General features: G+C 44.7%; 1 protein-coding gene across 2 annotated transcripts in view; it reads left to right on the forward strand.

The window, feature by feature from the left end:
* Positions 1–20815, forward strand: part of LOC141095458 (ATP-binding cassette sub-family B member 5-like) — a 105589-nt gene extending 84774 nt beyond the window's left edge. For both annotated transcript variants that reach the window (XM_073581463.1, XM_073581464.1), the window contains exons 24-28: positions 5548–5704; positions 5818–6015; positions 7948–8154; positions 16840–16986; positions 17144–20815. In XM_073581463.1, the coding sequence (XP_073437564.1) occupies positions 5548–5704; positions 5818–6015; positions 7948–8154; positions 16840–16986; positions 17144–17341 (907 nt within the window). In that variant the 3' untranslated portion in view covers positions 17342–20815. The remainder of the gene's footprint in view (positions 1–5547; positions 5705–5817; positions 6016–7947; positions 8155–16839; positions 16987–17143) is intronic.
* The last annotated feature ends 1772 nt before the right edge of the window (positions 20816–22587 follow it).

Genomic DNA, 22587 nt, shown 5'->3' on the forward strand with positions numbered 1-22587 from the left:
AAGCGCACGCACGGCCGGGGGTAGCTCCGCCCCCGAGCCGGCTCTCTGCCCGGCGTGCCCGCCCCTTCCTTGTAGCGCCGCCTCCTAGCGCACAGCGGCGCCTGCGATCGGCGCACCCTATCTTTAGCATAGGGTGCGCAGATCGTGCGCAGGTCGTGCACTAGTTGCGCTTTGACCTGCACTGCGCACTTTTGACGGTGCGCCGTGCGCGCCAAAATCCGAAAAGTTTGATTTTGGCGCGCACGGCGCACCGTCAAAAGTGCGCAGCGCAGGTCAAAGCGCAACTAGCGCACGGCCTGCGCACGATCTGCGCACCCTATGCTAAAGATAGGGTGCGCCGATCGCAGGCGCCGCTGTGCGCTAGGAGGCGGCGCTACAAGGAAGGGGCGGGCACGCCGGGCAGAGAGCCGGCTCGGGGGCGGAGCTACCCCCGGCCGTGCGTGCGCTTAAAAAGCGCGAATGTGAAACCAGCCTAAGATATATATCTTTGTACCGTGTTAGCCAGTAGATAGAAAAATATTCAGAATTGAGAGTCAACAACTGAGGACTCTCAATTCTGAATATTTTTCAAGATGGCAGCTGGCACTTTGTGGAGGAGCACACTGTGTCTGCCACTGTATGGAGAGGATCTCTAGATGCCAGGGACTCTATCAGCAGGTTGTTGCTAAGTAATATCAGGGCAGTATGATGCAGGGACTGAGATACTAATTTCAGTGATGTGTCACTTACAAGGTTGTATAACATAGTTTCAATAGTGTAAGTGCATTATCAGCAGGAGATTATCACTGGAGTACTAGGTGCCAGCGTGCCTCCTGGTCCAATCCCACCCCCACTACTGATTAGCAGCTTACTGTCAATATATAAAGTATACAGAAAGCTGCCAATCAGTGGTTTCCGCAGGGTCCGCTCTCTGAGCATTCCTCCATCTACAGCAGAAGAAATTGTTTGCATCACAACTACTACACACAGTAAAGTAAGTGATACATCCCTGGAATCAGGGTCTCTTTCCTTACATTATGTTGATTTCAGATGAGGTAGCAAAAACCTGAGGACAAATTCCCTTTAAGAGATGAAAACTGTGCCAGGAACTATTTAAGCGGCAGGAAACAGTTCACACAGACTAGGGCATATTGTTACTGGCACGGCATAGGTGCACATTGTGGCTGGCATTGCATCGATGCACAATCTGTTAGTGCTGCACTTTTTCCAAAATGTGTATTATAAGTAATAATAGTAATAAAATAAAAACAGAGAAGGATACATGGGATGAGCGGACTGTTAACTATAGAATGAAAGAAATGTTACAGATTGTGATATACACTCCAAGACTTCTTTTTATTGTACTCGAGCCTTCTTCATGTGGAACAGATGTGTTTAGTGCCATCAGTTATCTATATTGACCACCTATTAAAATTGCCTACAATGAAAAGAAGTCTTCGAAAATACCACGGTCCACAGGATTTCTTTCATTCCCATAGTTGACGACGAGCTCAAATTCCTGCTCTAGTTTATTATCACAGACCGTTTTGGACGTAGACTTTTATTATTTATTATATTATATAGACAGTTATTTGCAACTAGAAACTATTAGGCCGGGGTCACACTGGAGTATGTTCCCTACTGCGAGAGAATCGGGCTAACAATACTGATGTCACTTGGATTAAACTCTGTCAGAGACTGAGCCGAGCATTAGTTTACTCTTGCTCCGGAGGACACCCACTCAAAACAGGGAGAACAGACAAACTCCTTGCAGATGTTATCCTTGTTGTGATTTGAACCCAGTGCTGCAAAGCAACAGTGCTAACCACTGAGCCACCGTGCTGCACAACTGTGACCTGCTGGATGGCTAGGTGATTTAGAAGAGTTGGAAGAGTGGAAGTGTATGAGCCAGAGTGAGACCAGAATGAAGCTCTAATTGATTTACACTGAGAGCTTGTGACCGTTACCTCTGACTTCTGGTCAGTCAGCAGTTGCAGTCACAAGATGGAACCGGAGCTGTGCCAGGAGCAGAAGACAGCACCTGATAAGTATAATACTAGGGTCAGGGAACTTATATTAGCTGGACCACTCCAACAGGTGGCTGATCAGTATAATACTAGGGTCAGAGAGCTTTCATTAGCTGCACCGCTCCAACGGGCAGCTGATAAGTATAATACTAGGGTCAGAGAGCTTTCATTAGCTGCACCGCTCCAACGGGCAGCTGATAAGTATAATACTAGGGTTAGGGAGCTCACATTAGCTGCACCGCTCCAACGGGCAGCTGATAAGTATAATACTAGGGTCAGAGAGCTTTCATTAGCTGCACCGCTCCAACGGGCAGCTGATAAGAATAATACTAGGGTCAGAGAGCTTTCATTAGCTGCACCGCTCCAACGGGCAGTTGATAAGTATAATAATAGGGTCAGAGAGCTTTCATTAGCTGCACCGCTCCAACGGGCAGCTGATAAGTATAATACTAGGGTCAGAGAGCTTTCATTAGCTGCACCGCTCCAACGGGCAGCTGATAAGTATAATACTAGGGTTAGGGAGCTCACATTAGCTGCACCGCTCCAACGGGCAGCTGATAAGTATAATACTAGGGTCAGAGAGCTTTCATTAGCTGCACCGCTCCAACGGGCAGCTTATAAGTATAATACTAGGGTCAGAGAGCTTTCATTAGCTGCACTGCTCCAACGGGCAGTTGATAAGTATAATACTAGGGTCAGAGAGCTTTCATTAGCTGCACCGCTCCAACGGGCAGTTGATAAGTATATTACTAGGGTCAGAGAGCTTTCATTAGCTGCACTGCTCCAACGGGCAGTTGATAAGTATAATACTAGGGTCAGAGAGCTTTCATTAGCTGCACCGCTCCAACGGGCAGCTGATAAGTATAATACTAGGGTCAGGGAGCTTTCATTAGCTGCACTGCTCCAACGGGCAGTTGATAAGTATAATACTAGGGTCAGAGAGCTTTCATTAGCTGCACCGCTCCAACGGGCAGCTGATAAGTATAATAGTATATACTAGGGTCAGTGAGCTTTCATTAGCTGCACTGCTCCAACGGGCAGCTGATAAGTATAATACTAGGGTTAGGGAGCTCACATTAGCTGCACCGCTCCAACGGGCAGCTGATAAGTATAATACTAGGGTCAGTGAGCTTTCATTAGCTGCACCGCTCCAACGGGCAGCTGATAAGTATAATACTAGGGTCAGAGAGCTTTCATTAGCTGCACTGCTCCAACGGGCAGTTGATAAGTATAATACTAGGGTCAGAGAGCTTTCATTAGCTGCACCGCTCCAACGGGCAGTTGATAAGTATATTACTAGGGTCAGAGAGCTTTCATTAGCTGCACTGCTCCAACGGGCAGTTGATAAGTATAATACTAGGGTCAGAGAGCTTTCATTAGCTGCACCGCTCCAACGGGCAGCTGATAAGTATAATACTAGGGTCAGGGAGCTTTCATTAGCTGCACTGTTCCAACGGGCAGTTGATAAGTATAATACTAGGGTCAGAGAGCTTTCATTAGCTGCACCGCTCCAACGGGCAGCTGATAAGTATAATAGTATATACTAGGGTCAGTGAGCTTTCATTAGCTGCACCGCTCCAACGGGCAGCTGATAAGTATAATACTAGGGTTAGGGAGCTCACATTAGCTGCACCGCTCCAACGGGCAGCTGATAAGTATAATACTAGGGTCAGAGAGCTTTCATTAGCTGCACTGCTCCAACGGGCAGTTGATAAGTATAATACTAGGGTCAGAGAGTTTTCATTAGCTGCACTGCTCCAACGGGCAGTTGATAAGTATAATACTAGGGTCAAAGAGCTTTCATTAGCTGCACCGCTCCAACGGGCAGCTGATAAGTATAATACTAGGGTCAGAGAGCTTTCATTAGCTGCACCACTCCAACGGGCAGCTGATAAGTATAATACCAGGGTCAGAGAGCTTTCATTAGCTGCACTGCTCCAACGGGCAGTTGATAAGTATAATACTAGGGTCAGAGAGCTTTCATTAGCTGCACCGCTCCAACGGGCAGCTGATAAGTATAATACTAGGGTCAGGGAGCTTTCATTAGCTGCACTGCTCCAACGCTGAATTAAAAAATATGCTGGTGTGGTTCTTTAAAGATAGCACTCAAGGTGAGTGCCCACGATTAGACTAGTACTATTGCCATTTTTCTTTTCAAATAGTTCTTCCTGTATCAGCGCTTTTTCTTGTGTTTTTTTATTTTCCAATGTGAATAAAGAATAATGGGGCAGATTTAGTAATGCTTTCTAAACTGTAGATCCATATTCATTGACGCTTTGTAATGCAGGAATAACATGAGCTGAATGAATTAAAAAGCGCATGATGCTTAATTAATTTGGCGCATCTAGTCAGTGGTTTGCGCCTCACCAGAAGGGCACGGTCAGAGGGCTGTATAACACGGACGATGATCTCATTGCAATGCTCGGACTGGCCGGAGGCTCTCCTGACCCAAACGTGACAACATTATGTATTTCTATGTACCTGTCATGCTCAGGCCACCTGCCATTCCAAGCATTGCGATGCAATCGTCATCTGTGTTATGCGGCTGGAGTAACTTTTCCGGCTCCTCCTGCCCAACTGCATCTATTTTGTTGGAGCTGTTTGAAAAGAAACGAAAGTCACAGAGTTTAACCATGCAGCACCATGTTGCACAAAAATATTGTGACTGTTCAAAGTATGTTACACCAGAATTCTGGTAAAATACTTTGAAGAATCAACCTCATAGATTACTTAAAGTGACAGTGAGAATCTGTAACAGAGGTTCATGCCATAAATAAATTTAGGGAAAGGTTTATAGCGTATTTATTAGGCCCTGGTCCCTTTTTATTCACTTTTTAAAAAATTCAAGACGTCTAGAGCCGTGCAAGTGCAACACATGGGAGGTGCAACAGTATTCAAGCCCAGTTTGGGACCCATTTATCAAATGTTTCTCAATGTACCTGTGACTATGTGCTTTTATACAGTCTTCATGACTTCTAATATTTTTATTATTTGCAGTAGTGGGCACTTTGTGATGTATATCTGTGTACACACAGCTATATAGTCAGAAATGAGCTTGGCGTGAATATCAGCTCTTATTAAGTTCTGTCCACACTGTGTTTCTGCAGCATGTTTGGAGGTTCCAGCTGAAAAGCCCTAAGTCCACATTCACACATTGAGTATTTGGTCAGTATTTTACATCAGTATTTGTAAGCCAAAACCTTGAGGCCAACGCTCAGAAGAAAAGTATAATAGAACCTGTCACCACTTCTGTATTTATCACCCACTCCTGGTTTTGGCTTACAGATACTGATGTGAAATACTGACCAAATACTGAACATGGCCTAAAACTCAGATGCAGATGAACCCTCCGAACTCACTGCAGAAAATACAGTGTGAACACGGCCTTATTACTCTAAAATAACATAAACCAAAATATCTTATACAAGTAAAAAAAAATATGAATTACCGTGTTTGATTCCTTTGAACTACGTGGATACACTAATGTTTTGAGAAACAAAATAAAATGTCTGATGAAAATAATATATGATATATTTCACAGTGTGTTTTCCTGCCTGGCGTACGGAGCTATTACTGTAGGACAAACATTATCCTTTGCTCCTGATTATGCAAAAGCCAAATCTGCCGCTTCCCATTTGTTTCATCTATTCAACACTGCGCCGTCCATTGACAGCTACAGCATGGAAGGACAGAAACCGGTAAGTGAATGACACAGAGTGTAGCACAGCCATTATGTGTAAAAAGATGGTTCTGGTTTACTAAACCTTATATTATTATTATTATAATTTTTATTTATTTTCTGTGCAAATAGGAAAAATATGAAGGCAATCTGGAAATATCAAAAGTTTCCTTCAACTATCCATCTCGTCCGGATGTGCCTGTGCTGAAAGCGCTCTCTGTGGCAGTATCCAGAGGACAAACAGTGGCATTTGTGGGCAGCAGTGGATGCGGAAAAAGCACCTCTATCCAGCTGCTCCAGAGGTTTTATGATCCAATCCAAGGAGCGGTGGTAAGATCTGACACTGTCATTAAAATTGTTAAATAACCTTTGTGAATACATTTAGGGAAATTGAGTCAAAAATCCAGAGTTTCATCATAAATGTACAGAGTAGAAGAATAAGTCAAAAATGCGTGTTCTCTGCTGCGTATCCAGTCCACTTTGGCCCTGCCCTGGGATTGCAGCTGCTGCTCATCTCGCATAGTATTGGTACTTTTTATCCGTGATACCAGAAAAAACAGACAAGCCTTCATGACTTTAGCAAAGACATATGGTTCAAGAAAAAACGCCATAATGTGAATAGCACCATAGATTATAATGGGTGTGTGCAGTGTCGGACTGGGGTGCCAAGGGCCCACCAGTAACGCTGAGTTTGAGGGGTCCACTTTTCACCTGCATACAAATATTACACTTCTCTCATTCAGAAATGTCCTATATCTCTAAATAATTATAAGCTAGGTAGTTTGGTTAATGAATGATGAGATGCTGCTTTTTTCTGTACACAGTAAATCAAGTGAATTATGACAAGTACTATCCATACAGTGGGGTTGGGGGCCCATATCTGCACAGGGGCCCACCTGGGGATTCCCCTGTTACCCTGTGGGCCAGTCCGAGCCTGGGCGTATGTTCTATCTGTGAAAAAAGCAGATAGAAACATATGTGCAACACAGGCATATGAATGAGACCTTTCTCTTTAGGGTTTTGCCTCTTTATCACATTCCTACCTTATGGGTCATGTTTTTTTTTATCAAGACCTTGCCCTGAAGGGCACTGTCCACACAATTTTTTTCTCTTTGGATCTCTCCTGTAAGAAGTCATACTTGGGACAACAGGCACCCTGTACATTTAAATTGTCCCTTTAGAGAGGAAGAGGACTCGAACTCTAGTGCTACCTATTGGAAGTAGCAATCCTAGAAGTCAATATCAACTCTCGAACAAGTCTTGCCATATGACTTAGGATAAAAGCCAAAAGCAAAATCTCAATTTGCAGACACAGTGTTTCAGGGTACTGCCCCTCATCAGTGCAAAGTGTGAGGTCTAGTTTGGTTTCTCAAACCAGATCTCACACTTTGCACTGATGAGGAGCAGTACCCTCAAACACAGTGTCTGCAAATTGAGATTTTTCCTTTGTCTTTTATCCTGTCATGTGACAAGGCTCGTTAAAGGGTCGATAATGACTTTTAGGATTGCTACTTCCAATAAGTGGCACTAGAGTTCAAGTTCTCATCCTCTCTGAAGAGACAATTTGCATATTTGCATATTTCACAGAGGATCATTGTGGCTTAAAAGTCTCCTCACCTCAGTCTTGACATGTCACTCTCCGAAGGAGAAACCTTACCCTTTGGATTACTGTACAGTCACTGACACTGACAGTAGAGCAGCAATTCTACTTTGGCCCTAAATATTTTCCACCCCACTGTCTACCCCACAGAGTCCAGTCTACCTCAAACCTTTTGATTATATGGGCTCTCTCTCACATCACCTAGTAATAAAGTTTATCAGTGTCACTATGCAATGTGGCCCTCAAACAGCATCAGGCTCTTTCCCAGCATATTCGTTCCTCTGCTCTTTTATTGTACCTGTCACCTGAAGATTATCATTCCTTAGTTCAGTGACAGCATCATACATAAAATGGCACCATAGGGCACCGCGGCCCACCTTCCAACTGACCCACAAAAATAAAACATTTATACAGTGCAACAAAACATATGACAGCCTGCTCAGTCTGGCAAATTAGAAGAATCCTGACAGTGTGCACAGTGCACACTGTCAGGATTTACCAATCTGCTGTTGCATTGTAGCACAGAGTCACTGCAGAAATTTACCTGGAGCTTGGAAACCCCAATTAAACTTTAATTAAAAAAAAAAAAAGATGGCATGCATATATTAGTATTAATTTTATTAATTATGTTAAATTTTACAATATGGACTTTCTGTTTCTAGCTGTTTGACAAAAGTGCAGTAAAGGACTTGAATCTACAATGGCTAAGAAATCAGATTGGAATCGTGTCCCAGGAGCCAGTGCTGTTTGACCGCAGTATTGCTGAAAATATCGCTTATGGGGACAACTCTCGCGAAGTTCCCATGGAGGAGATAGAACAAGCGGCCAAAGCTGCCAATATCCATTCCTTCATAGAAGGGCTGCCGGAGGTAAATATTATGTGATTAGGATTATACTATGAAATACACTCACTGGCCACTTTATTAGGTACACCTGTCCAACTGTGTGTTAAGACTTAATTTCTAATCAGCCAATCACATGGCGGCAACTCAGTGCATTTAGGCATGTAGACATGGTCAAGACAATCTCCTGCAGTTCAAACCGAGCATCAGTATGGGGAAGAAAGGTGATTTGAGTGCCTTTGAACGTGGCATGATTGTTGGTGCCAGAAGGGCTGGTCTGAGAATTTCAGAAACTGCTGATCTACTGGGATTTTCACGCACAACCATCTCTAGGGTTTACAGAGAATGGTCCGAAAAAGAAAAAAAATCCAGTGAGCGGCAGTTCTGTGGCCGGAAATGCCATGTTGATGCCAGAGGTCAGAGGAGAATGGGCAGACTGGTTCGAGCTGATAGAAAGGCAACAGTGACTCAAATTGCCACCCGTTACAACCAAGGTAGGCAGAAGAGCATCTCTGAACGCACAGTGCGTCGAACTTTGAGGCAGATGGGCTACAGCAGCAGAAGACCACACTGGGTACCACTCCTCTCAGCTAAGAACAGGAAACTGAGGCTACAATTTGCACAAGCTCATCGAAATTGGACAGTAGAAGATTGGAAAAACGTTGCCTGGTCTGATGAGTCTCGATTTCTGCTGCGACATTCGGATGGTAGGGTCAGAATTTGGCGTAAACAACATGAAAGCATGGATCCATCCTGCCTTGTATCAACGTTCAGGCTGGTGGTGGTGGTGTCATGGTGTGGGGAATTTTTTCTGGGCACTCTTTGGGCCCCTTGGTACCAATTGAGCATCGTTGCAACGCCACAGCCTACCTGAGTATTGTTGCTGACCATGTCCATCCCTTTATGACCACAATGTACCCAACATCTGATGGCTACTTTCAGCAGGATAATGCGCCATGTCATAAAGCTCGAATCATCTCAGATTGGTTTCTTGAACATGACAATGAGTTTACTGTACTCAAATGGCCTCCTCAGTCACCAGATCTCAATCCAATAGAGCATCTTTGGGATGTGGTGGAACGGGAGATTCGCATCAGGGATGTGCAGCCGACAAATCTGCGCCAACTGTGTGATGCCATCATGTCAATATGGTCCAAAATCTCTGAGGAATGCTTCCAGCACCTTGTTGAATCTCTGCCACGAAGAATTGAGGCAGTTCTGAAGGCAAAAGGGGGTCCAACCCCTTACTAGCATGGTGTACCTAATAAAGTGGCCAGTGAGTGTATATTCATTTTCTGCATCCTTAGTCAATTACGGTAGATTTATTTTGCATCCTGAGACCCTGTAGAGTTTCTCCCTTGGGATTGAGTAAAGGGACAAAATCTCTAGCTACTGTGATAAAACACTCCGGGATCGCCTTTGCTGGGGTCAAAGGTCACGTGCATTCAGCATGAAACTCAGGCGCAGAGCTGGGATTCGTGTATAACTGACCCTGGGTCAGGTTTATTAACGGTGAAAGCAATGCAAAAGGAAATAAAACATAAAACAAATCCTTGCCTGTCCGGCACTAACTAAACAATGGACAAGCTAACTACCAACTGGCGGGCTTCTCCCGTCCAGCCAAACCACAGTTGCAGTGGGCACTGCTTCCACTCACGTGTGTCTCTCACACAGACAGGCTCTCTGTGTTCCCAGGCTGAGACACTCACACAACCACCTTGCATCCTTTTATATCCACCTCCCATTATCCATTAGTAAGCAGGTGCGATACTGACCAGACTAGGCCACATAGGAAAGGAATCTGGGCGAGATATACCTGCCCTCATCCACTATTCCCACATGATTCTCACATATCCCCCCCTTCTGCTCAGACCACTCCGGTCGAGCAATGACACCCGCCAAACAGTGCACTCGGGACAGGGCATCTGCATTTCTCATCTGTACCCCTGGGCGGTGCTCCACCGTAAAAGTGTAGGCCTGCAGGGCAAGGAACCACCGGGTCACCCGGCTATTCCGTTCCTTGTTCAAGTGCATCCACTTGAGAGGGGCATGGTCAGTGATCAGCCTGAACTTTCGGCCCACCAGGTAATATTTGAGGGCCTCTAGAGCCCACTTAATGGCGAGGCACTCTTTTTCTACGACTGCATACCTTTGCTCGTGTTTATTCAGCTTCCTGCTGAGATAGAGGACTGGGTGTTCCACTCCGTCCCTCACTTGTGAGAGTACAGCCCCGATACCGGTATCAGAGGCATCCGTTTGTACCACAAACTCACTGCGGAAGTCCGGAGTCACCAGTACGGGCTGAGAGCAAAGTGCCCGTTTTAGGCTATGGAAGGCTTCTTCAGCCGCTAAGCTCCATTTAATCATGACGGAGTCTTTCCCTTTTGTAAGATCCGTCAGGGGGGTAGCGATGGCTGCAAAATTGGGTATGAACCGGCGATAATAACCAGCGATCCCCAGGAAGGCTTGCACCTGCTTCTTGTTGACAGGTTGTGGCCAGTCCTGAACCGCCTGAATCTTATCAACCTGGGGTTTAACAACACCCCTCCCAATTACATACCCCAAATACCGGGCTTCTTCTAGCCCGATGTGACATTTCTTGGGGTTCGCGGTTAGACCTGCCTCCCACAGGTTGTCAATCACAGCTTGTACTTTCTGGAGATGAGTCTCCCAGTCCAAGCTGTAAATGACAATGTCATCCAAATAGGCCGAAGCATACCGCCTATGTGGCCTCAAGACTCGATCCATCAGTCTCTGGAAGGTCGCCGGTGCCCCGTGCAGTCCAAACGGCATATTCACATACTGAAATAAACCTTCCGGCGTAGCAAATGCCGTCTTTTCTCTGGCAGCCTCCACCAGAGGGATCTGCCAATACCCCTTTGTTAGGTCTAGGGTCGTAATATACCGGGCTTTTCCTAACCGATCTATTAACTCGTCGACCCGGGGCATGGGGTAGGCATCAAATTTTGAGACCGCATTCAGTTTCCTGAAGTCATTGCAGAACCGGATGGTGCCATCCGGTTTAGGAATTAGCACAATCGGGCTGGACCAAGCACTGTGCGATTCCTCAATGACACCTAACTCTAACATTGCCTTCACTTCTCGGGAAACGGCTTCACGGCGCGCTTCCGGGATTCGGTAGGGCTTTACATGAACTGTGACACCAGGTTCCGTTACGATGTCATGTTTTATTAGCGTAGTCTGCCCGGGTTTTTCTGAGAAAAACTCTTGGTTGTGAAGTAGAAACTGCCTGACCTCAGTCTTTTGCCGCTCCGAGAGAGTCTCTGCAACCCGTACCTCCGGTACGGTATGCGAGCAGACAGGACGGGCCAGCTCCGCTGACAAGGCAGACCGATCCTTCCAGGGCTTTATCAGATTTACATGATAAATCTGTTCAGGTTTCCGTTTACCTGCCTGGTATACTTTGTAGTTTACTTCACCAACACTTTCCTTGATCTCAAAGGGGCCCTGCCACTTTGCCAGGAACTTACTGTCCACCGTGGGGACCAGGATCAACACCCTATCTCCGGGTGCAAACGTACGGATCTTGGCGCCCCTATCATAGATTCTTTTTTGGGCTCCTTGAGCCTGTATCATGTGTTCTTTGACGATAGGCATAACAGCCGCAATACGGTCCTGCATTTGTGTGACGTGATCTATCACTGTTTTAAATGGAGTGACCTGACCCTCCCAGGTTTCTTTTGCAACGTCTAACAGTCCGCGAGGACGTCGGGCGTACAATAACTCGAAAGGCGAGAATCCCGTGGAAGACTGGGGTACTTCCCTGATGGCAAAAAGCAAATACGGAAGTAAATAGTCCCAGTTCTTCCCATCCTTGTCTATCACCTTTCTCAGCATCTGCTTCAGAGTTTTATTGAACCGTTCAACCAACCCGTCTGTTTGAGGGTGATACACGGATGTGCGTAACGGTTCGATTTGTAACAATCGGCAGAGCTCCTTCATTATCCTGGACATAAAGGGGGTCCCCTGGTCGGTGAGTATCTGTTTTGGTATACCGACCCGACTAAACACATGCACCAGCTCCTTGGCAATCGTCTTGGTGGCCGTGTTACGCAAAGGGATGGCCTCCGGGTAACGAGTGGCATAATCCAAGATGACCAGGATATGTTGGTGTCCACGTGCAGACCGTGGAAGGGGCCCAACTAAATCCATCCCAATCCTCTCAAACGGGACTTCAACAATAGGTAGGGGTACCAAAGGGCTACAGAACCGGGGCTTAGGTGCAGAGGCTTGGCAGTCAGGACAAGACTCGCAATATACACGAATATCATGATGCATGCCTGGCCAAACAAAACAGTGTAATATCCTTTCGGTGGTTTTCTGGACTCCCAGGTGACCTCCCATCACATGTCCGTGGGCCAGGTCCAGCACCTGCCGCCGGTAGGTTTTTGGCACGACTAATCGTTGCACCGTATCTTCCCCCTTTTTCTCTATCTGATAGAGTAAATCATTCTCCAGAACCATGTAAGGATATACCAGCCTAGAGCCAGGTTCTACGGGTACCCCATTTATCACTTTTACATTTGTCCTAGCCTGAGAAAGGGTAGGATCCTTTATTTGCTCTCTTTGGAAGTCATCTTTCTGAACTTCTAAATCCGGCAAACGGGGAGGTGGACGGCTGTCGGCATCCTCCTCTTCCCCGGTCTCCTCCGTATCACCCGCCATGACTGAAAACGGGAACTGCAGGTCATTTCCCGCAGACTCTTCCGCAGAGTCTTCCGGGGAGACCTCTTCCAGGGGTTCGGGACCCACACGCGCCCTGGGAGAAGAATCGTGTACACTATTACCCGAGGGCATCAACTGATTCTCCCACAATTGCCAGAAGTGGGGAAAATCCCAGCCCAGGATAACATCATGCAATAACGCCGGGACGAGTCCCACTTTATGTTGCACAGACCCATAGGAAGTAGTAATGCATATGACCGTGGTGAGGTACGAACAGGTGTCTCCATGCACACACGTTACAGAAAATTTGTCTGATGGTCCAGTCGGGGCTGACACCAGACTGGCCTTCACCAGAGTCACCACACTTCCCGAGTCTAAATGCCACCACATTTTTGCCATCAACAGTTAAATCACACAAGTGTTTTTCCACATCCTTTTGACCGGCATTCACACTCACTACCCGTGCAACCATAGACATGCGGTTTTTAGAGTCTGTGACATCGCACTGCATGGGTTCAGTAGTGATCGGACAGTTCGCAGCAATATGTCCCATCTCTTGGCAGCGGAAACACCTAACGGGCCCCTTGCTTAGACCATAGTTCGTTACTCTCGGCCTCGCAGTGCGGGCAGTCCCGTTTTCCTCCCCCACTGTCTTAGGGATTTTTCCATCTCCCCTACTCCCTGGAACAGTCTTACCGGTTCCACGTGGAGATGATGAAGAACGAGGTGGGGTAGCGTCGTCTCGGAGTCCTTCCGCCACGGAGTAACGTTCAACCAGATCCACCAGTTGATCTGCCGTCGTAGGATTTCCATGGCTTACCCACTTCCTCAGGGCTGGCGGTAGAGCTCTCAGGTACTTGTCCATGACGACTCTCTGGATTATCTCTGGCGCTGTCAACACCTCGGGTTGTAGCCACTTCTTCGTCACGTGGATCAGGTCGAACATCTGGAACCGCGGTGGTTTATCCGGCTGATAAGTCCATTGATGCACTCTCTGTGCACGGACAGCGGTCGTCACTCCCAGCCGGGCCAAGATCTCGGCTTTCAGTTTGTCAAAGTCCTGCGCGGCTTCAGGCTCTAAGTCATAATAAGCCTTTTGGGCCTCACCGGAAAGAAACGGGGCAATCAGGCCGGCCCATCGTGCCTTCGGCCATTTTTCTCTCACCGCCGTCCGTTCAAACGTGGTCAGGTATGCCTCGACGTCATCTTCGGTCGTCATTTTCTGCCAGTACCGACTCACGTGAATCACTCTCAACTCGGCTTCCAGGTTAAGCTCAGGTAAGCTTGCCAAGCGCTGCGCCACCTGCTGGAGAAGCGAACGATCGGTAACTGTCATGTCCACCAACTCCTTCAGCTGGGCCATCATCACCCGATTAGCTTCTTGCTGGACGGCCGTGGACTGTACCAGCGCTTTCACCACGTCCTCCATGCTCATGCTTGCAACGTGATGCCCGCGTTCTCCACCACAATGTGATAAAACACTCCGGGATCGCCTTTGCTGGGGTCAAAGGTCACGTGCATTCAGCATGAAACTCAGGCGCAGAGCTGGGATTCGTGTATAACTGACCCTGGGTCAGGTTTATTAACGGTGAAAGCAATGCAAAAGGAAATAAAACATAAAACAAATCCTTGCCTGTCCGGCACTAACTAAACAATGGACAACCTAACTACCAACTGGCAGGCTTCTCCCGTCCAGCCAAACCACAGTTGCAGTGGGCACTGTTTCTACTCACGTGTGTCTCTCACACAGACAGGCTCTCTGTGTTCCCAGGCTGAGACACTCACACAACCACCTTGCATCCTTTTATATCCACCTCCCATTATCCATTAGTAAGCAGGTGCGATACTGACCAGACTAGGCCACATAGGAAAGGAATCTGGGCGAGATATACCTGCCCTCATCCACTATTCTCACATGATTCTCACACTACATAAAAAATATCAGGGTCATAAAGAATAAAAATGGGCCCTAGCCTTGCCTTCTTCAGACTGTAGCTCCTGCTGTAAACTTTGGTGGAGGTACATTTTAATTCAATGTGCCTTTTATGATTTTATATACAAGGCTCATATAATAGTGACATATTATATAACGCATAGTCTGGATACAACACATAGGTTGTAGGTTGAATTTGAAGTGACTTCTTTCAACCTTAACAACACTAAGATGTTGATCCAGAGGAAGGTAAGAGCCCCATGAGACTGATTTTATTTATCCCATATTAGTGGGAAAGATCCTTCCTAATTCCACATATGGCAATCAGACTAGTTCCTTGGATCAGGCACTTACATAAAGGTATGAACAAGATCTTCACTTGCACACACATACGCCCTCTGAGTGCTGCATACACATGTAGAAGCTGCAACATGATGGCCGTACACACTATGGAGGAAGTGCAACATCCTCACTCTATTTAAAGCACCACTCCAGCCTTTTGTTTTCTTATTGCACTGCTGGAGTGGCGCTTTAAATGACATTCCCCTGCCCCTGTCTCGTACTCACCTGCCACCACCACCTTCATCGTTTTCCAGCGTTGCTCCCGTCAGTCTCTGACGAAAAGTGAACTGCCAGCAGCTCCAATATTTTGGAGGTCACTCTTCAATACAAGTCGATGACATCTCGTTCTGTCCTCGCTCATAGACTTGCATTGAGAAGTTGTGATGTAGTCTCTGACTTCCAGCTCACAAGATGGCGCTGCGGGACTGGAGTGGTGCCAAAAAACGGTAAAGATGCCAGAGAGTGGTGTATGACCGGTAGCATGGGAAATACGTTTAAAGCACCACTCCAGCACTGAAAAAAAACAGCTGGAGTGTTTTAAGTAGTGTACTGAGAATTCATAGTTGCTAGGCAAGTCCATGCTGTGCACATATTCTAGGTTACAAAACCTAAGGTAAAAACAAAATCAGCATATACCCTGTAGTAAGTAAAGCCATAGTAATAGTACATGTAAATAACATAGGGGACTTAGTTATCACTATTTTTTTCAAATTTATTATAAAAAACCATCCCACTGTGACAAGGCGTACCCAACCAGGACAGTCCTATCTAGTATTAAAACCTTGTGTCCACCGACCTAATTATAGATGGGGTAGAGCAGGACACAGGCGCGACTGTGCAGACACCTGCCAGTGGGAAAGTATATAGATGAAATGCCTAGCTCAAAAAGGGGGAGTCACACTTCTCTTTGTATGAAGTAGTAGTATATGTAGATAACATAGGGTACTTACTTTATTCATCAAAATAGTGTTAACTAAGTGCCATATGTTATTTACATGTACTACTACTATTTATTTATTTACTTACTATAGGGTATATGCTCATTTTGTTTTTATCTTAGGGGTTTTGTCTGTTAAATGACCACAGTGTGAACATTCTTCTCCAAATTGCACTTAGAAAAGCTTAAGTTCCAGCTCATTTCTTTGGTTTTGCTGTAGTTTCTTGTACTTTGTACAAATGGGATCATGCCCCCCCTGTAAAGGAAGGCTTTTTATCTATATACCATAGCTTCCCTTAGGCAGAGCGGGCCTGGGTCTGCTCTATCCCCATGAGGTGAGTTGAGACAAGGTGAGGTTTTAATACTAATGGTAGGACCATCCCAATTGGGGTACACCTTACTGCGGTGGGATGTCTTGTAGCTTTTTTGATCAAAATAGTGCTAAGTATAATCTGTTTTTTTTATTTCCATGTACTATTAGTATTTATTTATTTACTTACTACAGGGTGTATGCTCATTTTGTTCTTATCTTAGGTTTTGTCTGTTACATGGCCACAGTGTGATAGAGGTACTGCCATGTAATATTTTCTGGAGGTCAAAAATCCTCCACTACGAGCAATCTCATACAATCCAATATTTTTGTAAGAAAACCTCTGTATGCCCCCACATAAAACTGAGAGTAGAGTATGGGTCCATGTGTCCCTATTATACAGGATACTTTGAGAAACTGTACAGATCTGTAATGCATTCATAAGCATGATCCTTTGTTGAGATGTTAATATGTTCTTTCCTTTATGTACAATTAATTCTTCAGAAATATAACACATCGGTTGGAGGTAAAGGCACCCAGCTGTCAGGAGGTCAAAAGCAGAGAATCGCTATTGCCCGAGCACTCATCCGTTCTCCTAAAGTCCTGCTGCTTGATGAAGCCACCTCAGCCCTGGACAATGAGAGTGAAAAGGTAAGGGTAAAACATTTTTTTATTACAAATTTTTGCAAGCCCATAAGCCGGTTTGAATAGTAATATGGATGGATGAGATGGAGGAGGCTCTTTCTTCATTACTGGTTATTTCTTTTGGTCTAACTTTGACTTTTTCTTTCTTTATGGTCGTGGTTAGGTTGTACAACAAGCGCTAGATCAAGCACGGCAAGGAAGAACTTGTATCATCATTGCTCATAGACTGTCCACCGTCCAAAATGCAGATCTCATTATCGTTATGAAGAACGGGAAGGTGATAGAAAAGGGAACTCACCAGCAGCTTCTCGCTAACCGAGGGGAGTATTATGAACTTGTGAATGCACAAACTATAACTTGATAAAGTATGGAAACAGAATGAGAAGCACACTATGGTGGTGCGAGACGTCAACTCCTGCAGTCGTGAATGGGCAACTGCTCAACACAACGGCACAAAGAAGAGCAAACATCGGTATAAAGAGGGCGAGCTGCTGAGTCTTACACACTCCAGCTTGGGTTTAAGGTCTCTATGATGAGAGTTGTGAGCCTGATGAGACTCAACTGTTTAGCATCTTTATTTATTCGAAATAATCAAAAAGTGCGGGTATACAACTGCATGAGAATCAGGATAAATAAGGCAGGCTGCTCTGTCTTTATAAAGATGTCTGTCTTAAGATAGATAGATAGATAGATAGATAGATAGATAGATAGGTAGATAGATAGATAGATAGATAGATAGATAGATAGATAGATAGATAGATAGATAGATAGATAGATAGATAGATAGATTGTTGTAGCTATAGTGTAACAGTAGAAATTGTTTGCTTTGGTTTCTTTGATATGTGATGATCAGGAATACATGTAGAAGACAATTCTGATGTATAGGATGACAGTTCTGTGACATTTTAAGTAAATGACTTTAACATTATTTAAAAAAACAAAACATTCAATGGTGATTGATTTCTTAATCTTTATAGAGGTTGGAACTTATGCCTTAATTTATTATTTTCATTTATTAAGGCTACTTTCACACATGCGTTTTTAATGCGTTTTCTTGTTTTTTGCGCCTGGTTTTTACAAAAAAACGCATGCGTTTTTAAACGCTGACGTGCGCATGACCATGCGCACGTCAGCACTCCCATAGACTTTAATGTGTTTTGGGGTGAATTCTATGCACATGCGTTTTTTTGAGACAGGTCGGACGCACCAAAAATGCAACAGGTTGCATTTTGTGTTCCTGGGCGCACACTACAAAAAAATGCATGCGCATACAAACACGTACAAATGCATGACAATGCGCACCCATGTTAAATATGGGGAAAAATGTATGCGCAAAAACGCAGCGCAAAAAAAAAAACAGCCTAAGTCACTTTCCTTTTTTGTCTTGCGGTATTAGTTGCTGCTTTTGGTGCCACATTTATCAAAATGGTGCTAGCGATTCATGAATTTGGTGCAAAGAAAAAAAATGTTTCTGTCTTGAACTGCTTTTGCCATTTTTGACCCCAAAACTAGCACTAAAAACTGATGCACTCAAAAAATACACTGGGAGGACTGGAGTGGAATTGTTCAAAATTCTGAAACTTTTTAAGGGTGTGTGCACACGCTGCGGATTCTGCTGCAGATTCGCAGCAGTTTTTGAGGCGGTGTACAGTAGCATTCTAACCTATGGGAAAAAAACTCACTGTGCAGGCGCTGCGGAATTTTCCGCACGGATTTGCTACGGTTTCAAAACCGCAGAAAGAATTGACATGTCAATTCTTTCTGTGGATTCCGCTGCGGTTTGCCATCTCCTCCATTGTGGAGATGAAAAACCGCAGGGCAAAACCGCAGGCTAATCCGCAGGTAAAACCGCAGGTCTTTTGACCTGCAGATTGACCTGCGGATTTTACAAAATCCGTGCGGCCAAATCCGCAGAGCATTCCGCAGCGTGTGCACACACCCTTAGAGTTACAATTGATGAATATGGCGAAAACATCTCATTGTCTCTAAACTCCACCCGCAAAGCAGAAAACAACAACAAAAAAAGCAAAAAAGGTGAGCACATATAAAATAGACTTCAAGAAAGGTTCAAAAAGAATAATGAATTGGATGTAAAAAAAAAAAGGCACAACGTTGATAGTAGTTGATAACGGGACCTCCCCATGGGCCTCATCGTGGAGAGGTCAGCACACGGGCATTGCTATTTCCATTCACTTATTTGGGAGTGTCTGAATATAGCTGTGTACTTATGTTTGGCAATTTATGGAACTCCTTTTGTAATGGAGAGATGAAGCGCTCCGCACAGGAGTGGCCAAACGTCGACTGGCGGCAGTATTTTCCTAAGGCTGAGGTCACACTGCGTTATTGCAGTCCGCGGTGTAACGCAGTCCGTTAACTCTGCGATTCACTCACATTATCGGGCGCATCGCTAACGCATGCCATAATCGGTATGCGCTAGTGATGTACCGTAATTCTGTGATGGACCCTTGGACTCGGTCTGCAGCGTCCGAGGGTCCGTCACCGATAGCGCAGATGAAGCATTATGCTATAGCATTAACGCCGTGTGACCCCAACCTTAGGTAGATGAAGGTTTCCAAGGTGGGAATTGTTCTGACATTTAGATGGGTCAATATGGGAAAAGTGATTAGACTCTGTCTGCCTTCAGCTGTCTTTAGGGGGGATCTTGGGAACGTACTGCATACTGTTCTACTAGTTAGCTGGTAGTTGTGTAATCAGTATGTGGTAAGCTTAGGGATGGCTGCATGCAGCCAGAATTGTATCATCTGTGCGCCTTGACAGGGGATTTGCAGTTTTGTTTTCGTAAAATGGAGCACTAGACATTATAAAAATATACTCCGAGAGTAATAAGCACAAATTGTTCACTTATTGAGACTGATAAAAAGACTGGACATAATCTCTACAAGGGCAACTCCATTAAAAGTCAAGTGCTCTATTCTAGGCTTTCCTGTTGACTGAGTAAATTTCTATATAAAAGGTGCCACATTACTTCAGGTTTGACTGTTACCAGAATTGTATTTTGTACTGTATCCATCATATTTTTTTTTCCAAGACTACTTTTTTTTTCTAGTATTTATGGGTAATCAATGTATTATGTAGGAAAATCTATATCAAATTTTGTTTTCTATTTAGGTAGTTAATATCTAGTAAAATCTTCGAAATATATTGTGAAAGCGAAAACTCCACCAACGACATTCACCAGTAAAAGAGGGTTTCCTGATTTAGAACCATTAGTCTGCTTTTTTTATTACAGCCCCACCAGCCGTATATGAATGAATAGAGCTGCAATAAAAACACAGCTGAGGACAAGGGAGGGTCCGCTTCTAGAAAAAATGGCAGACTCTCCTTTCTATCCAGGACAACCCCATTAACATCTTTCTAGAAAGTTGTGTCTTTATTGCGTGCCAAAATGAGTAATATGTTGCATTTTTTGATATTACATCCAAAATGAAACCTTTTAGTTCCCTTTTGGAATTTTTGAGTGGTTTATTTGCTCGTCACTGACTTTCATGTGACTGACAATTGACCTACAAGTTACCGTATGGTATGAGGAATCACACAGTATTTTTTATAGTATTCCGTCTGTCATATGGTCTGAATGGAGATTAAAACATTATATAAATCAATAGGAGCAGAATAAATGGAAAGCAAAGTACTGTATTTACAAAGATATTCAGCATATTGTGTAAACATAAACTTGTGGATGGTAAACGTGCAGCATGAGAGGAGCTTTTCTTTGAATTTATTGAAGATTTGCAGTTTTATCGTTTAAGGATTGCTCAATATGTGTATAAGAAGCAAGGCTGACTAACGACTAATAAAAACCACAAAGAAAACACTGGACGTCTATTTTTTTTACACTTAAATTCATTTAAAGGGAACATACCTCTTATTTTTTTTTATTTCTTAAAACCAACTGTAAAGAAAACATTTTTTTCTCATGTGTTAAAATGTTTTACATTTTCTGATTGTAGATTTATGATGTCAGTCATTTTGCCTGAGTTTCTTGTTAGCAGCACTCAGAGCTGCCAACTTGGACCCATAGATAGCAATAGTCAAGATATGACTCATTAAGGGTTTTCCAGTCATGCTCTGTGACCTGTGCAGAGGTCATTGTGTAGGGAGGGTATGAGGCGGCCAGGGTGGTAGTCGTGGCAACTGGCTGTTCTGTTCCCACACCCTGGCACCCCACAGATAATATACAATGTCCCTTCAGCTGCATGTGCAGCGTGCGCAGCAGTGCACTCACTGTTACTGTCAGAGTCCCCTCGGCTTCTGTCATTTCGGATCTGCATTCCCAAGCTTCCAAAACCATGTCCGAGACATTACTCTTTTCCAACAGTTTAACTTTACTGCGCAGAAGGGTATTCATCACACATGCAGCACAGTGTACGCAGAGGAGCATCTCACTAGCTTTCCCTGCCTTCCGGGCAGCCTCTATTCTTCCTGCTAACTCTATCTCTCTTTTGGCAATTACTGCCTCGCTTCTGGACAATCCCTGTCCCATCCGCGTCTTCAGTCCCACCAGCTTCCTGCCATCCATGGCCCGGTTTCAATAGGAAAAGGTGCCAGGTTTGCCATCTCAGCTTCACCTGCCCCGGCTGTAGACCCCGGATCCTTCTCGGAACGGTCCTGTCTTTGATGGTGACCAACTAAACGATTCTCAGCCTGGGGCCCCTTCCTGCCATAGTATCTTTATCCCCATGGCTGGCAGACTGTCTCTCTCGCTGTTGCTCCTTACTTCTTGCCCTGGGCAAGGCTGCCTGGGCTCTGCTACCTAACCAGGAAGTGTCTGTCCTATATCCCCAATGCTCTGCACCACACTACTCTAACTCCTCCCCTCTGAAAACCCTTATGCTGCCTGTATCTAAACTATCACTCATATTCTATATCTCTATTATGCCCCCTCTATTGTTCTATACTACCTTTTATCCTATCCTATCCCTAATCCTATGGACAACACACAGTACATTTACATTGCAGTACATGACACACATCAAATACATTCACATTAATGAACATTATGGAACTGCACACAGTTAGTAGACCAAAGAGAAGGGGAAGCATAGGAGGGTCCCTGTCACCTCCTTACAAGGGGAAGGAGGTCAGCTGTGACCATGACTTATTGTGAATAGTGGATCCAGTGTTGTGTATATACAGTTGTGGCCAAAAGTATTGATACCCCTGCAATTCTGTCAGATAATACTCAGTTTCTTCCTGAAAATGATTGCAAACACAAATTCTTTGGTATTATTATCTTCATTTAATTTGTCTTAAATGAAAAAACACAAAAAGAATTGTCCTAAAGTCAAATTGGATATAATTCCACACCAAATATAAAAAAGAGGGTGGACAAAAGTATTGGCACTGTTCGAAAAATCATGTGATGCTTCTCTAATTTGTGTAATTAACAGCACCTGTAACTTACCTGTGACACCTAACAGGTGTTGGCAATAACTAAATCACACTTGCAGCCAGTTGACATGGATTAAAGTTGACTCAACCTCTGTCCTGTATCCTTGTGTGTACCACATTGAGCATGGAGAAAAGAAAGAAGACCAAAGAACTGTCTGAGGACTTGAGTTTGTCAAAACTTACCTGAAAAAGCCT

The sequence above is a fragment of the Dendrobates tinctorius genome, unplaced genomic scaffold, assembly GCF_039654945.1.
Source record: "Dendrobates tinctorius isolate UK_male_01 unplaced genomic scaffold, ASM3965494v1 ptg000070l, whole genome shotgun sequence".
NCBI classification, from domain to species: Eukaryota; Metazoa; Chordata; class Amphibia; order Anura; family Dendrobatidae; genus Dendrobates; species Dendrobates tinctorius.